Source organism: Dipodomys merriami, unplaced genomic scaffold, assembly GCF_024711535.1.
Source record: "Dipodomys merriami isolate MVZ:Mamm:240054 unplaced genomic scaffold, mDipMer1.0.p SCAF_129, whole genome shotgun sequence".
NCBI classification, from domain to species: domain Eukaryota; kingdom Metazoa; phylum Chordata; class Mammalia; order Rodentia; family Heteromyidae; genus Dipodomys; species Dipodomys merriami.
In genome coordinates, this window is record NW_027202593.1 from 2,215,015 (window position 1) to 2,230,335 (window position 15,321).

Genomic DNA, 15,321 nt, shown 5'->3' on the forward strand with positions numbered 1-15,321 from the left:
TTATATGGATATTCTTTTTGCAAGAAACTTACTTAGGGCCATTTTGACATCCTTATTTCTCAGGCTGTAGATCAATGGGTTCAGCATCGGAACAACAGTAGTATAAAACACAGAAGACAATTTTCCTTGGTCCCTGGAGCTGATGGAGGAGGGGCGCAGGTACATGAACGCCAGAGAACCAAAGAACAGAGAAACCGCAGAGAGGTGGGAGCTGCAGGTGCTGAAGGCCTTGGATCTGCCCTGGGCGGAGCGAATGCGGAGGACGCTGGCGATGATGAAGATGTAGGAGCCCAGGATGGTCAGGGTCGGCACAAAGATATTAAAAGTGCTTAAACACAGAACTACTGTTTCATTAATAAAAATACTGGAACAGGAGAGTTCCAGGAGAGGGAAAAGGTCGCAGAAGTATTGGTTTATTGTATTTGCCTTACAGAAATTCACTCTCAGCATGCAGACTGTGTGGGCCGTGGCGCCAATCAACCCCATGCTGTACACACCAGCCACCATCCAGGAGCAGACTCCACGGGACATGGTGACGTTGTAGAGCAAGGGCTTACAGATGGCCACGTAGCGGTCGTAGGCCATGGCAGACAGCATGTGGCACTCGGCGATAACAAAGACAAGGAAGAAGTAGAGCTGAGCCATGCACTCCGGGTAGGAGATGGTGTTCTCTGTCAGAAAGCTCACCAGCATTTTGGGGGTGATGACGGTGGAATGACAGAGGTCGATGAAGGAGAGACTGCTGAGGAGATAGTACATGGGGTTGTGCAGGTGAGAACTGAGCGCGATCAGCGCGATCATGCCCAGGTTCCCCAGCACCGTGAGCACGTAGATCCCCAGGAAGAGGAGGAGGAGGGGCAGCTGGAGCCCTGGCTTCTCTGTTAGCCCTGCCAGGATGAACTCAGTCACTGCGGAGTAGTTTCCTGGGGCCATTTCTCCCTGGGGAAATCTATGTAGGGAGAGAAGAAAAAAAAATGAGGTAAGAATGTATTGTCTCACCAAATATTGAGATGTGAAAAAGAATTCCAGTCTTTCCAGTCAGGTATCAGTTCTCTGAGAGTTTCAAGTTAGCAGTTATAAAATAAACAGTCATAAGCTTTGGAATCACAGTACCTATCAGATAGGTAAATGGCTATCATATAAAACCATCACATTTGTGTTCTATGCAGTGAGTGGCTGTTAGTATATGCAGTGTCTCAGTGAGGAACAGATCTGATGACTTCGATAGAGTGTGCCAAGGAATTCTTGTGCCTGAAAGCACAGATACAGATTGAACTTATTTTTCTTACTAAGAAGGCTTGGCTACAGCCTGGCAGATTCATCTGGTCTTGTTAGCCCAAGTGTGTTAAACACAGTTCAAAGAAATATGTGTTGAACCATGACAAAGACAATTTTCTCTCATCTGATGTGTCATTGCAAAACACGGATTATCATTTTCAGGGAGCTTTAGGAAATTCCTATTGTGTGTGGAGATTGGACTCCAGGAAGTCCCGCCACATTCTGAGGTCAAAAGGCTCTGGGACAATGGAATCTGGGTACTTACTCTGGATCGTCCTGGAAGTTTCTTTCCTGGTTGTGAGCGAGCTACAGATCAGGTACCCTGAAGTGAAATGACTCGACGTTGCTGGTGGCAGTACAAATGAAGACTGTGTTCTCGCCTGGACTTGGGGATCAGGACGCAGATGTCCAGTTGTGAGGTGCTCACACACTCGGTGAGCCAGGTGCCAGGGCCCCTCCTCGCTGCCCCAGGCTCTGAGCAGCTGGCGCAGCGCACCAAGAGTCTGGCTGTGGAAGAGGCTCATGAAGCAGACAGGAACGCCCCTCAGGACGTCCTTCCACAGGGACGAGCTGTTGGGATGTAATTAAAATTGACTTTTGAATCCTTTGTCTGCAGCGCTCATTAGCCACCCATGGAGGATACCTGTGCTTTGCCATCGTAGTAATCATCACCTTGTGGGACTTGGAATGAAAGCACAGCGGCGCTGAAGCAAGTCAGGTCAGGAAGCTGGGACCTGAGTGAGGATGGCCAAGCACGGGCATGTGCCGCGCGGTCTGGATGGACAGTGTAGACAGACGGACCTGCAGCCAGAGCAATTCCGTGTATGACTGAAATGTTCTCCTCTCAAACAAGTGCCGCGCAGGGCACCTGGCCGCGTGTGTGGGACGGAAAAGACCCTGGGTGCGGTCTGCCTTGGCCAAAGGCAAATCCCCCTGAAGGCCGAGGCTTTGAACTCTGCCACCAACCACAGGCGACGTTGCGTTGAAAGGGACCAATCACTGTGTATCTGAAGGAAAACCCCCTGAACGTGGGGAACTGGCCCCGTGAAGGTGAACGTTCTAGTTACCAAATTCTAGGAATCAATTCATTATAGTTTTAAAATGAGTTATTAAACTATATTTTTTATCTGGTGCTTCTTCCCATGTTGGCTAAACATAGTGAATGGTTTCAATGCTTTCGGATAAACTAATGACTGAGTTGTGACCATGTGACTCCCTCAGGAGGCCTTTTGCTTGTCGGGTGTCTGTGCTCAGTGCAGTGTTCTTCCCGTGCGCTGGGGGACAGCAGCAGACCGATCAAGCCCTAAGCTCTGGAGCCCCTGCCCAGGGCTTGGTTTTCTCCTGAGGCGAAGGCCAGCATCCGATTCCCGTCACCTAGTCCCTAAGTTGGGGAGGAAGGTGTGCATTTTCTGAATGAAGCAATGAATGAAATGAAACATTCAAATTATGATGGCAATGCACATTTGTTGTCACTGCTGTTGAAACTGGAGTTCGATGCACAAACCTAATTTAATTCACATACATATTCACAGTTAAGTCAGATTGAAGACACACAGAGGTCAAGCGAAGAATTTTTTTTTGGGTCCAGTCGTGGGGCCTGAACTCTAGGCCTGGGCGCTGTCCCTCAGCTCTTCAGCTCAAGGCTAGTGCTCTACCACTTGAGCCATAGCACCACTTCTGGCTTTTTTCCTTTTTGCTTATGTGGTGCTAAGGAATCGAACCCAGGGTCTCATGCATGCAAGGCAAGCGCTCTACCACTGAGCCACCTTCCCAGCCCCAAGCGAAGAATTCTTTAGCACTTCTTTTATGGCACTTTAGAAATCACTTGATTTGTTTGGTGGTTTGGAAATAAAAACCAAACAGAACACATTAAACCTTTAATTTTAGAAGGGTTTAAAATGACTTTATTTATAACATATATTCTTAAAATCTTCCTCCAGACAAAGACAAAATTAGACATATCTACTTATAGATGGATTATGTCAGAGAATTTTTTTTTCCGGTCATGGGGCCTGAACTCTGGGCCTGGGCAGTGTCCCAGCTCAAGGCTAGCACTCTACCACTTGAGCCACAATGCCACTTCCAGCTTTTTCTGCTTATGTGGTGCTGAGGAATTGGACCCAGGGCCTCATGCATGCAAGGCAAGCGCTGTACCACTGAGCCACCTTCCCAGCCCCATCAGAGAAATGAATTTTGGTGAACACTTAGTCCCTTCAATAAGATAATTGGATGTAGACTGTAAAGACCCACATTTCAAATAAGATGGGCCAATTACAAGAGGGCTTTGAAGAACCCGCTTCTGCAGGAGCTGCAGTGCAGCTTGAGGAGATGAAGTGTGGTGAGTAGAGGGTGAGGTTCCATGAGTCTATAGATGCCATCCTGCTTTTGGAAACCACTTTCTTATAGTCAAGGACTTGGGGACACTCATTGTGGCATCTCATTGCTGTATCTTTAACCAAATATCTATAAAACATATATTTTTTTGCTGAGAAAAATGGTATTTTTCATATAAAACCTTTCCTTTCCAGGAACTTATTTAGGGCAATTTTGACATCCTTATTTCTCAGGCTGTAGATCATGGGATTCAACATAGGCACAACAATGGTGTAAAACACAGAGGACACCTTCCCTTGGTCCATGGAGCTGACTGAGGACGGCTGCAGGTACATGAAGGCAGCAGAACCGAAGAAGACAGCAACAGCGGAGATGTGGGAGCTGCAGGTGCTGAAGGCCTTGGACCTGCCCTGGGCGGAGCGAATGCGGAGGATGCTGGCGATGATGAAGATGTAGGAGCCCAGGATGGTGAGGCTGGGGACGATGATATTAAATGCACTGAAGCACAGGACCACTACCTCATTGACAAACGTGCTGGAGCAGGAGAGCTCCAGTAATGGGAAAAGGTCACAGAAGTAATGGTTTATTACATCTGCCTGGCAGAAATTCACTCTCAGCATGCAGACTGTGTGGGCCGTGGCACCAATCAACCCCACACTGTACACGCCAGCCACCATCCAGGAGCAGACTCCACGGGACATGGTGACGTTGTAGAGCAAGGGCTTACAGATGGCCACGTAGCGGTCGTAGGCCATGGCAGACAGCATGTGGCACTCGGCGATAACAAAGACAAGGAAGAAGTAGAGCTGAGCCATGCACTCCGGGTAGGAGATGGTGTTCTCTGTCACGAAGCTCACCAGCATTTTGGGGGTGATGACAGTGGAATGACAGAGGTCGATGAAGGAGAGACTGCTGAGGAGATAGTACATGGGGTTGTGTAGGTGAGAACTGAGAGCGATCAGCGCGATCATGCCCAGGTTCCCCAGCACCGTGAGCACGTAGATCCCCAGGAAGAGGAGGAAGAGGAGCAGCTGGAGCCCTGGCTTCTCTGTTAGCCCTGCCAGGATGAACTCAGTCACTGCGGAGTAGTTTCCTGGGGCCATTTTCTCCACTGAATTCTATGTAGGAACAGAAGAAGAAAATGATGCAGATGATCTCCAGTTTCTGGATCACTCCTCCTGTGTGCAAGCAAACAGTGACGGTGGGATCCCAAACTTATCGGACCTGCACCTATGTGTAAGCTAGGACTGTCACTGTTTGCAGTCTCTGCTATGAGACTTGCCATTAGTGCCACTAGTGCCTGCTAGGACTCAGAAATGACAGATCTGATAACTAATCCACTGACAGACTGAGAGAGTTGTCCCACAGGTCAGTGGACAAAACATAAAGTACAGTCTTTGCACTTTTTATTGAACATTATACTTGATACTCTGGTAAGAGGCACAGATCTTTGAAATGGAATTTAAAATATCTTCAATAATACAAACAACTGTATAATCATTGACCATTAAAGTATATTTGTTTTTAAATGATGTAGATTTATATTGTAAATTCTAAAGCATCTATAAAAAAGAACTACTAGAACTAATTAGGAAGTTAAGCCAATAAGAGCAGGAGACCAACGAGTAAAACCTACAACTGTAAAGTCCATGGCAATATTATGAAAATTAATACTTTGTAAATGATTGAACTAAAAAAATGTCAGATAGTATCTTTAAAATTATAAAGCATTGCTGAAAAGGACTAAAAACTTACATACATGGAAAGGTATTCCATGTTCACAACTAAAGACTCAACATTGTGAAAACCACAGTACTTCCCGAACTGATTTACCAGCTCAGCTCAATTGCTACCCGATCCAAAGCTGTGCATTTCAGATTCTGACGTGCTAATCCTTCACAAAACTGTAAGGGGTACAGAACAGTCAGAATAAACTTGAAAGAGAAAGCAAGGTTTGAAGGCTCACATTTCTTTAAGACTCGCTGCAATGTCACAGTAATCAACATAGCATGATATTGTTATGTGAGCAGATCAGTGGAATGGATTTGGAAGTCCAAATGAAAGCTTGTACCCCTTCCTCTTCCTCTTCAAGGGAGGGAGGATACAATAAAAAATTCACAAATCAGGAATTCAGGTACTCACTGTTCATCGTCCTGGTTGTGAGCGAGCTACAGATCGGGTGCCCCGAAGTGAAATGACTCGACGTTGCTGGTGGCAGTACAAATGAAGACTGTGTTCTCGCCTGGACTTGGGGATCAGGACGCAGATGTCCAGTTGTGAGGTGCTCACACACTCGGTGAGCCAGGTGCCAGGACCCCTCCTCGCTGCCCCAGGCTCTGAGCAGCTGGCGCAGCGCACCAAGAGTCTGGCTGTGGAAGAGGCTCATGAAGCAGACAGGAACGCCCCTCAGGACGTCCTTCCACAGGGACGAGCTGTTGGGATGTAATTAAAATTGACTTTTGAATCCTTTGTCTGCAGCGCTCATTAGCCACCCATGGAGGATACCTGTGCTTTGCCATCGTAGTAATCATCACCTTGTGGGACTTGGAATGAAAGCACAGCGGCGCTGAAGCAAGTCAGGTCAGGAAGCTGGGACCTGAGTGAGGATGGCCAAGCACGGGCATGTGCCGCGCGGTCTGGATGGACAGTGTAGACAGACGGACCTGCAGCCAGAGCAATTCCGTGTATGACTGAAATGTTCTCCTCTCAAACAAGTGCCGCGCAGGGCACCTGGCCGCGTGTGTGGGACGGAAAAGACCCTGGGTGCGGTCTGCCTTGGCCAAAGGCAAATCCCCCTGAAGGCCGAGGCTTTGAGCTCTGCCACCAACCACAGGCGACGTTGCGTTGAAAGGGACCAGTCACTGTGTATCTGAAGGAAAACCCCCCTGAACGTGGGGAACTGGCCCCGTGAAGGTGAACGTTCTAGTTACCAAATTCTTGGAGTTGACTTGGTATTTGCATCATTCCATATTTAAGATTATGTATTCAAGATAAAATAAATTTAAGCTTTATTCATTCATAGTTGGGTAGGGACAGGGTGTGCTGCATGGGGAGCCCCTGGGCTCTGCCCCCGGGGTCCGCAGGACTCTGTGAGGCCACGGCACGCAGGAGACACCAGGAGGAAGTACGTCTCTGCGGTGGAACGACAGGGTGTGTCCTCAACGTTGTCACCTCCAGATCTTTATGGTCTTGTTTCCTGAACTTTCTGCTCCTCAGATACTTCCAGCTCTTACAGTTCAGCTCCAGAGCTTGGGAGGTGATCCGTCCCGCTGCCCCCCGCGCATGGGTACAACACTGCACTGAGCACAGAAAGCTTCAAGCACATGGCCACCTGAAGGACTCACATGGTTTTCTTTCAAAAGTTTGGTTATCGTGACTCAGTAATTATTTTATATGAAAGATATTATGATGGCCATGACATCCCTAGGAACAATTTTTTTTGTGTGCCAGTCCCAGGGCTTGAACGGCTTTTAGCCTTTTTTTTTTTTTTTAATCTTATGTCTGCTACTCTTCCACTTGAACCATAGCTCTACTTCTAGCTTTTTGGTGGTAATTGGAGATAAGAGTCTCACAGACTCTCCTGCCCAGGCTGGCTTCAGACCTCAGTCTCCTGAGTAGCTAGGATGAAAGGCACGAGCCACCAGCACCCGCTGGCAGCGAGGGTTTTCAGCACCAAAATCATATGGGACCACGAGGACGTGGTATGTTTATTCTTGGATGGAAACATCCACATGCAGCAGGGTATAATTGCACGCAGGATGAAAGATATACACTCCTCCCCCCACACACATCACAACAGCACAATTCATTGATGGGATTCCAGGAGAGGTAAAGAAAATGAAGGAGAATGACTAATTTTGAGATACATTCCACCTGTGTATGAAGATTGCATAAGAAAACTCACTACTAGCTGTTGAGTAACACAGGGATGGGGACAGAGAGCCCCTTGGAGGAGGTTAAACTGATGAAATGACAGTATGGAGTGCCCGAGGACCCACCGTGGAAACCCTTGAGTGATTAACATACACTGGACACAATGAGTGACAGCTCCTGGCTGTGTGGGGTCCACTGGGAGGAGGGGCTGAGCAGAGACGGCAGATATGGCTGAAGTACTGTGCATTCATGTATGAAGATGAAATACTGAAACCATTGAAATTGTTTAAGAAGTGGGTTAGGGGAGTGAAGGATTGGTGAGTATAACTGGAAGACACTGTAAGTATGGAAATGCCACAATGAAAGCCTCATGTACAACTCATATATACTAGAAAAATTGCTTCAATAAAAAAATGAGAAGCCAGATGCCGGTGGCATATGCCTATAATACTAGCTACTCAGGAGGCTCAGAGTCCATGAGACTCTTAGGGTCAATTAACCACCAGAAAACTGCAAGTGGCTCTGTGGCTCAAGTGGTCTGGCTCTTGCTGAAGAGCTCAGGGATAGTGCCCAGGCCCAGAGTTCAAGCCCCAGGACAGAGAGAGAGAGAGAGAGAGAGAGAGAGAGAGAGAGAGAGAGAGAGAGAGAGAGAGAGAGAGAGAGAGAGAGAGAGACAGAGAGACAGAGAGAGAGAGACAGAGAGAGAGAGACAGAGAGACAGAGAGACAGAGAGAGACAGAGAGAGACAGAGAGACGGAGAGAGGGGGAGAGAGAGAGCGAGAGACAGAGACAGACAGAGACAGAGACAGAGAGAGACAGAGAGAGAGAGAGAAAGAGAGAGAAAGAGAGAGACAGAGAGAGACAGAGAGAGACAGAGAGAGAGAGAAATGTCACTCTTTCTAATAGAAGCATAAAATTCCATTTTGTATATGTACCACATTTTCTTCATCCTTTTGTCCACAGAGGGGTATCTGGGTTGATTCCATATCTTGGTTATGGTAAAACATGTTCCAATTCATATGGTTGTACTGGTGGCTTTAGTGTCTCATTTGTAAGGAAATGGAAAGACTTGGAAAAACTATACTAGGTGAACTAATCCAGACCCAAAGAAATATAAGCTGCATGTTTTCCCTCATTTGTAATAACTAGAATGTGCCTGTAAATCAACAAGTAAACCCAATGGACAGTAAAAGACAAATAATAACACTCAAAAACATGATTAATTAAACAGCAGTCTAAACATTCACACAATGAGAACAGAGAAGGACATTCTTAGAAGAGGATGTCAAGGGCTTAACAGCGACATGCATCATATCATATAAAATGATGCTTATTGAAAGGAACTGCAAGGAATGGAAGAATTTTTTATTATACTGTTTGTGGTTCTCTTTTCCCTTTTCTTTTCTTCTTTCCTTTTTTCTTTGGTTTATTCCATCTGTTGCAGTTTCTGATTTCTGTACTCTTTTGCTTGTGTCTAAGTTTATCTGATTTGGGGAGCGGGAGGGAGAGCACAGATATGGTGAGACAAAGGGTGAACCAATTCAGCAGCAATGGTCACTAGAGAGTATGTTGGAAATGAACTAAACAAATATGGAGGGAGGGGAGTTGCAGGGGAAAGATGGTGAGAATGAGGGAGGTGGTGACACTGTTCAAAAGGAAATGTACTCATTAGCTGAATCATGTAACTGTAGCTGTGAGAGTTTGTAGATCACGTTTACAATAAAATTCGTAAGAGAGAGAGAAGTAATACCACCAGAGGAGAATTGCACACATGGCCTCATCTCTCAACCAAAATGCAGGCAAACTGAAAATCTGAACACAATCAGTGTAAATACCTTTGAGAAACTTTCCATTTCATAATAAAGCACAGAGGAATTTGAAAACCACATGGGTATATTTATAAACAGTAAAAATAGGAAACTGAAGCTTAATACATTTTCTTTCCATATGTCCTGGAAGGCAAGGTGAAGTCCTGCCATCGGGGGCGATCTGCGCTTTGTCCAGCAGAGCTTTGGTTGTTTCACTTCTTTCCCAGGACCAGGCTTCTCCGGGGAAGGAGGCTGCTCAGGGCTGATTTCACATCCTTATTCCTCAGGCTGTAGATGAGTGGATTCAACGCGGGAGTCACCAGATTGTTCAGGATCTGCACTATGGCCCCCAGCAGAGGACTGGGGTCGGGCTGCAGGTAGATGATGATGACGGGGCCATAGGCACAGGCAATGGCGGTGATGTGGGCGCTGCAGGTGGAGAAGGCCCGCTGCCTGCCCTCGGTGGAGCGAATCTTGGCTATGGCGATGCCAATGCGAGTGTAGGAGCAGAGGATGAGAGAGAAGCAGATGAGGGACAGCAGGCCCACGTTGGTGAAGCTGACCCTCTGAGCCAGGGCCGGGTCCCCGCAGGCCAGCGGCAGCACGGCGGGGATGTCGCAGAAGTAGTAGCTCACCTCTCGGGAGCCACAGTAGGGCAGCCGGAAGGTGAGGGAGGTGAGCAGCGTGGCGTGCACGCAGCCACCCACCCAGGTCCCGGTGGCCAGGGCGGCGCACGGCCGGGGGCTCATGATGGCCGTGTAGCGCAGCGGGTGGCAGACGGCCACGAAGCGGTCGTAGGCCATCACGGTGTACAGGAAGCACTCGGTGCAGCCCAGGCAGTGGTAGAAGAAGAGCTGGGTGGCGCAGCCCCGGAAGGAGATGGCGTGGCTCCGCCCGGACAGGTAGGCCAGCATCTTGGGGATGGTGGTGGAAGAGAAACCCAGGTCGAAGATGGACAGGTTTCCCAGGAAAAAGTACATGGGGGTGTGGAGCCGGGGCGAGGAGGCCACGGCCACGAGCAGCAGCGCGTTGCCCAGGAGGGCGCAGGTGTACACGGCGGCCAGGAGCAGCAGCAGAGCACCGTCCTGGCCCTCTGCACCCGGGATGCCCAGCAGCAGGAACTCGCTCACCCACGACTGATTCCTCATCTTCCCGGAAGGACGGCTCTCACCCAGGTGGAGGGAGAAATGGGGGGTTAGGTTGGAGACGTGTGGCAACTGGCAGCGTTGAGGGAAGTGCGTGGAAGAGCAGGAAGACATCTGGCTGTGCGCACAGTGCTGGCTTCCTGGAGACTGGTCCTTCCCTGCAGGCTTGCTGACAGCTGGACCCGAATCTCCCTGCAGTGCAGCGTCCAACCACAGAGGGCGCTCAAGGGCCAGCTCCCCCATGACCCCTGGGGTGTCCTGACTTTCCTTCCTGATACCCTCTGATTGCACCTGCTGGGAATGCTCCTTTGGAATGCTAGCAGGCCAAGTCAAAGACTGTGTCTGCAGAACACGAAGGGCTGCAACCCGTTCCTCATCTTCCCCCAATCTGTTGCCCTTAATTCTCCATCTATGGTTAGAGAAGCCACAAATACAAGAGCTACAGTGTCTCCTCACAGTGTCCTAGTTATGAGACAGTGGCCAAGGAAAAAGTCTTTTGGTGGTGAACACTCTCTAACTTCCTCCTGTGGAGTCCCAGAATTCAGGGGAGAGCAGGACCTTCTAGGCTGAGCTTCGGGATGCACCATCTGTGCCTCTCCAATCAGATCCACGCTCAACAACCTGGATTTGTTGCAGGGGGACTCAGGGGTTGTGGTAGCAAAGAATCCTTTCCTAGTGCCATGTTCTGAAAAGTTGTGATCTTTTCCTGCTTGTTTATGTTTCTCAACTTGCCAGACATCTGTAAATTACATATCAACCTATCAATCTGGTCTAAGACCAGACTCCACTTGTCTCTGTTTCTCTGTTTGTCTCTCTATCCCTCCTGTATCTCTTACCTATCTCTCTATCCACCTCTGTACCTGTCCACACAGGTGTGAATGTGTGTGTGTAGGCATCTATCTGTCTGTTGTCTGTCTGTCTTCTCTCATCTATACCATTTTGTACATCCATTCTACAACCTGTACAATCCATTGTACAACCTGGGTACTTACGTGGCAGACGAGCGCCTGGCGGCTGCTTCTCCTGAGCGTTGCTCTCCTTTCTTCCTTGCAGAAGGAGGGATGCTCCCGGGCTAGAGCCTGGTCCCACTGCTGCCCGCAGGGGCTCTGCAGCTCCTCTCCTCTTCCCTTGGTGTCAAGCAGAATGCTGCCACTCATCTGGGTGAACTTCAGCAGCTCTGAAATTGTGTCCTGTTTTCTCCAGGAACTGCAATAATTTCACAAACAGGAGATTTTAAATCATCTTGGTCTCCCTGTGGGTATTGATGTATTAATCCCCAAAGTCAGAAGCCTTATTAAGCAGGAGTAAAATTAACTACTTGGTACAATTTGAAGAGAGAGAGAAAGAGAGAGAGAGAGAGAGAGAGAGAGAGAGAGAGAGAGAGAGAGAGAGAGACAGACAGACAGACAGACAGACAGACAAACAGACAGACAGAAAGAGAGAGACAGAGACAGAGACAGAGAGAGGAGAGAGAGAGAGACAGGGAGAGAGAGACAGAGAGAGAAGAGAGAGAGGAGAGAGAAAAGAGAGGGATAGAAGGAGGGAAGGAGGGAGAGAGAGACTAGATTAGACAAATATATTGGAGATAATTATAATTTCTTTGCATACAAAATTCTTTTTATTTTTATACCTTATTATAATAAAATTAGTGGCACTTTAGTCATAAATATTCATGATCCTAGTAATCATTAGTTGTCTGTCCATAGTTTTCATCAAGTTATTTTAAATTTGGTTTTATGTTTAGGGAGAAGTCTTTGCCCCTTGTTGTTCTATAACCTTTAAAAGAATGGGACATTACTAGAATTCCAGTTACATTATTTTTAGAATATCTTTTTCAGCACATTGGATTTCACCTGAAATTTCAATCCAGATTTTGATATTGCACAAAAAAGAACAAATTGAAGTCTGAAGTTTTAGTTTTCATTTTCAAAAACTGTGTATCAAAATAAATGAAAATCATTTTTAAGAGCAGGCATGTTTGATTTCTGCTGATATTACATAGTTACAAATTAAAAGGTTGTTTAAATTACCCTGGGCTGCTTTGCTCTGAATGTATTTTAGCTGGGCGCTGACATCCTCTCCCCCGACGTCGACTCTGGCAGGGGAGGGTGGCACTCCTGTGTAGCAGGGTGCAGAGCCTGGGTGATGGCACTGTTAGCCCCAAACCATGAGAATCAGGTGCACTCCAGGTTTTTTTGACTAAGAATGCTATTGGGAAATTCATGCTTTCATTCCCATAAATTTTTTTATGAGCATCAAGTGACTAGGTTGTGAGAGTTTGGTAATATTTGCAATTGAGATACATAATGCATTTTATCCGTTGAAGACTAGTGGGAATGTATCGGCCAAAGGAGCAAGTGATTTTAGTTTTTTCAGTCGAGTACCTGTCACCCTGCAGTATTGTCAATGCAGTTGTAAATTGAATTTGAAGTGCTATTAATACTGTCAAACAATTTTTATCCGTTTGTATATCTTACTCTAGATTATGTACAAGTAACATCTAAATAAAATTACACTTTTAGCCCGAAAAAAGGCCAATTTGACACTTACATTACATATCTAAGTGTTCACTTTAAACTTTGTTTTTTGTGTGGTGCTGTGTTTGTGAACAAATTGTTCAAATGTGCCTACGCAGTACTAACAAGGCTGGCTTGAGAGTCAGCAAGAGTGACTAGAGCCACTGAGGGTAGTGTGGCCCTGGTACTAACTGGTCTGGGGACGGTGTGCATGGTGCCGCTCCCAGGACCTTGGTGGAGAAGGTCGTGGAAGACCCTCAGCACGCGGGCTTTGGAGGGCTCCTTCCCTGCAGGCTGGACTCCTGCAGGCCTGAGCTCAAGAGAGAACCTAATTTCTTTTCTAATGTGGCCCTTGTGGTTAGAGGGGAGCAGAGACAGGACGGGAAGAGAATGGCGGCCACGAGAAAGGGCCGAAGATGTGGGGAGCCCCTGGAGCATTTGGACCTATCACTTGATGCATCTATCTTAGACTTCTGGGTGTTTCTTGTTGCTCCGTGTTGTCTCCTGAATACTTGATAAAAATTCTGGGAAGAGGCATGTGAAACCAAATTCTTTTTTTTTTTTTTTTTTTTTTTGAGTGCAGTAGTTGTTCATTCATTCACTTATTAATTTACGTGTTCACAACTCAGTATTTTCCAACTAACGTTCAAACATCTCTGACTAGCCAAGAAAAACAACCAAGAAGGGAGATACCAGGCACACACAGCAGGGCATGGGGCACCAAAGGAGATCATCCAGGGGTGCACAGGTCACCTTGAGGCTACGATTTCTGTATTAGAAGTTCAGGAAACGTCTATCCAGTTTAAGCAGTATCGTGCTTCGGTGTATCATGGGAGAGAGTCAGTCTGAAGGGAATGTTCTAGTTAGAGTAGGTAAGAGGTTCCAGGCAGCAGGAAGATGTTCACAGAGACAAAACAAATTATGGACAATTCTGAGGCACCCAGAGGTGAACCAAGTAGATAAGTCAGGCACTGAGGGGCTGAAAGACACCACTGGTCCAGTGATTTCATAGGCTCAGAAGCCTCGCTGCGAATGTGCTATGTAGTGGCACTCGTGTGAGCAGACCCAGCTGTGTGGCCCACACCCCACAAACACAGCTGAGGCCACTGAGAAAGGTCTGTCCTGTTTGATAGTGGAGACCCACAGCCATGCTTTCATGTTCATTTGTGTCTGTACTATGCTCTGCCCTTGTCTGGCCAGTGCTCTACCCCTGAGTAACACTCCAAGCACAGCTGTCTGTCTGTCTGTCTATGTATCATCTGTCTAATCTCTATGTAATTCTTTCACACTTGCTTGCGAGGCAGATGCTCTACCACTTGAACCATGCTTCCTGTCCTTTTACACATTTTTCCCCCAGGCAGTATCTCTCTCTCTGTCTGGTGCAGCCTGGGCTGTGATTCTCCCACGTGCTTCCAGCATCTCTGGGGATGACAGGCATGCACCACTGTACCAGCCTCTGTGCCTGCCGTCTCCTGGATAAACTGGCAGGTATCACCAGGCCCAGTGGCAATGGAGTCTCCCCAACTTTTTGCTCCAGCTGACCTTGAAACCATGATCACTTGATCTTAGCCTCCCAAATAGCTACGTCTTTTGTATTTTGAGTTGGGGTCACCTTCACGTTACCGGGACTGGTGTTGAAATCACAGTCCTCCTCCCTCTGCCTTCTGAGTAGCTGGGACTATAAGTGTGAACATCCACATCTGGCTAGACCCACCCCCCCCCACATGCATTTATAGAATCTATCCAGTAAGTGTGTGTGTGTGTGTGTGTGTGTGTGTGTGTGTGTGTGTGTGTGTGTGTTATCCATAGCACTCAGCTTATTAGCCTGGTGAGAAGCTCACAAGTGGCCATGCCAGGAAAGCTGGGTGTTTTGTACCTGGATGCTTTCACACGAGAGCAGAAGTGTGTGCACTGCCTGCCCCTGGGGATGACCTAGGGACCCAAGTCTCAAGTCAGAGGTGAGGGGGTGATGATAGAGAGCCCATAAGGCTCTATAGCAGGAATTTTCACAAAGACAGCTTTGGTCATTAAGACTGATTCAGAAGGATGTGGTTCTAGCATTTTCATCTGATACCCAGATCTCTTCCGTCTATCATCTAATCGGAACTTTGCTGGGGCCAGAGTGAAGGAAAATAAACAGGTGCTCAACTTAAAGACATTTTTTTTTCCTTCCAAAGCAGATGTTTGAGTATCTGCTTAAGAATTTTCCCTCGGTCCCTTAGCCAGATAGACCACTGCATTGTAACTGGTCCCTGGAAGGGGCGGGCCTGGCTGGCTGCAGCTTGGGGTTGGTGACTCAGAGCCGAGGCTGCAGAGGGGGCAGTGACCAGAGTCCAGCTCCCAGGGGGGTGTGCGTCCGTCCGCCGG

General features: G+C 47.6%; 3 protein-coding genes across 3 annotated transcripts; all 3 read right to left on the bottom strand.

The window, feature by feature from the left end:
• LOC138824403 (olfactory receptor 8G50-like) lies at nucleotides 1-936 on the bottom strand. The gene has a single exon (XM_070018245.1). It carries the CDS (start codon nucleotides 931-933, stop codon nucleotides 1-3), a length of 933 nt encoding a protein of 310 aa, XP_069874346.1. The 5' UTR covers nucleotides 934-936.
• A 2,846-nt stretch (nucleotides 937-3,782) lies between these two features.
• On the bottom strand, nucleotides 3,783-4,721 carry LOC138824404 (olfactory receptor 8G50-like). Its single transcript, XM_070018246.1, has one exon. It carries the CDS (start codon nucleotides 4,713-4,715, stop codon nucleotides 3,783-3,785), a length of 933 nt encoding a protein of 310 aa, XP_069874347.1. The 5' UTR covers nucleotides 4,716-4,721.
• A 4,784-nt stretch (nucleotides 4,722-9,505) lies between these two features.
• On the bottom strand, nucleotides 9,506-10,441 carry LOC138824405 (putative olfactory receptor 10D4). The gene has a single exon (XM_070018247.1). It carries the CDS (start codon nucleotides 10,439-10,441, stop codon nucleotides 9,506-9,508), a length of 936 nt encoding a protein of 311 aa, XP_069874348.1.
• Between the last annotated feature and the right edge of the window lie 4,880 nt (nucleotides 10,442-15,321).

Bases quoted from the DNA above. Each gene is read 5' to 3' on its own strand.
- LOC138824403 (XM_070018245.1), bottom strand. From the start codon at position 933: ATGGCCCCAGGAAACTACTCCGCAGTGACTGAGTTCATCCTGGCAGGG.
- LOC138824405 (XM_070018247.1), bottom strand. From the start codon at position 10,441: ATGAGGAATCAGTCGTGGGTGAGCGAGTTCCTGCTGCTGGGCATCCCG.
- LOC138824404 (XM_070018246.1), bottom strand. From the start codon at position 4,715: ATGGCCCCAGGAAACTACTCCGCAGTGACTGAGTTCATCCTGGCAGGG.